The sequence below is a fragment of the Monoraphidium neglectum genome (assembly GCF_000611645.1).
Source record: "Monoraphidium neglectum strain SAG 48.87 unplaced genomic scaffold scaffold01962, whole genome shotgun sequence".
Classification (NCBI taxonomy): Eukaryota; Viridiplantae; Chlorophyta; class Chlorophyceae; order Sphaeropleales; family Selenastraceae; genus Monoraphidium; species Monoraphidium neglectum.
The window spans coordinates 200-1,352 of NW_014011666.1; the positions used below are offsets into that span (position 1 = coordinate 200).

At 65.6% G+C, this 1,153-nt stretch overlaps 1 protein-coding gene across 1 annotated transcript in view; it reads right to left on the reverse strand.

Moving 5' to 3' along the window:
- Positions 1 to 746: 746 nt before the first annotated feature.
- Positions 747 to 1,153, reverse strand: part of MNEG_9509 (hypothetical protein) — a gene marked incomplete at both ends in the record, with an annotated part of 2,396 nt that continues 1,989 nt past the window's right edge. Inside the window, one exon of the mRNA XM_014042018.1 lies at positions 747 to 825. Coding sequence (XP_013897472.1) covers positions 747 to 825 — 79 coding nt within the window. The remainder of the gene's footprint in view (positions 826 to 1,153) is intronic.

Sequence of the window (1,153 nt, forward strand, 5' to 3'; positions counted from 1 at the left end):
CTATCTCCGCCTGACCGGTCAAGAACACCAGGATGTCGCCTGGGGGGTTGCGGGCGGTTTCAGGAGGTTTCGGGCGGTTTTGGCCGTTTGTTGCTGGGGGGGGCGATTTTGCTGGGAAGTTGTTGTCGGAGTAGTGTTGGCGGATGCGTGGCGGCGACGTTTGGAGTAGCTGTGGGGGATGGCCGCCAGGGGCGGCCGCCCGCCCGCACCGGCGGCAAAATATGAGCGACCGTCGCGCCACTCGCAAACGCCGCGGGCCCCTGGATCGCTGCTCGCTCATGCAATTGAGGAGGGGGGCAGCGCGGCGGCGGCGGCCGCGGCGGCGCGCACCCGGTGGTTGGCGCGTGTGTATCTGCAGCACCGTGTCCACCGCCGCAGACACGTAATCCGTGGTGTGATCCTCGCGCGAGTGGATGATGTCGACGGGGAAGCAGCGGCCAGGGACGTTGAACACCTGGGATGCATTTATAAGTGTGGATGTATATATAAGTGTGGATGTATACGAGTGTGCAAAGTGTGTATACAAGTGTGCAGACCCCATTGTGAGATAGTGCACGAGCAACAGGGCCAGTGAAAAGCAACACGGCCTGCCGAGCGGTGCCAGTATCCAGTGATCGCGGGCTGTCTGAAGGGGGTGCGGCGCAGCGCAGACTGGCACATCATGCGTGGCGCCGGGCATTGGGTGGGAGCGCAGGCGGGGTGGCGCGCAGGGGCGGAGAGAGGCTGATCCGATACCCCCGGCCCACCGGGCAGTCACCGAAGTAGGCGGAGAACTTGTCGCCGTCCAGAGTTGCTGACGTCACCACCAGCTTTAGGGGGCGCTCCCTGCGGCAGGGAGCGGGCGGGGAGCGGGCGGGGAGCGGGCCGGGTGGGGTGGGGTGGGTTGGCTGGGGGTGAGGTCGGGGTGAGGGGAGGTGAAATGGGGTGCAGGTCCAGCCGGGCGGCAGGAGCTGGACGGCAGCAGCAAGCGCTGGCGGCAGACATGCAAATGGTGCGGCTGGCCTCGCGAGACTTTCGACATGAGCTGTCGGCAGGCAGTGAGCCGGACTGCGACGCTCGCCCGCCTGCATGCGTCGAACGGGTCCCGGCCGCCGCACAACTACACACACACACACACACACACACACACACACACACACACACACACACACAC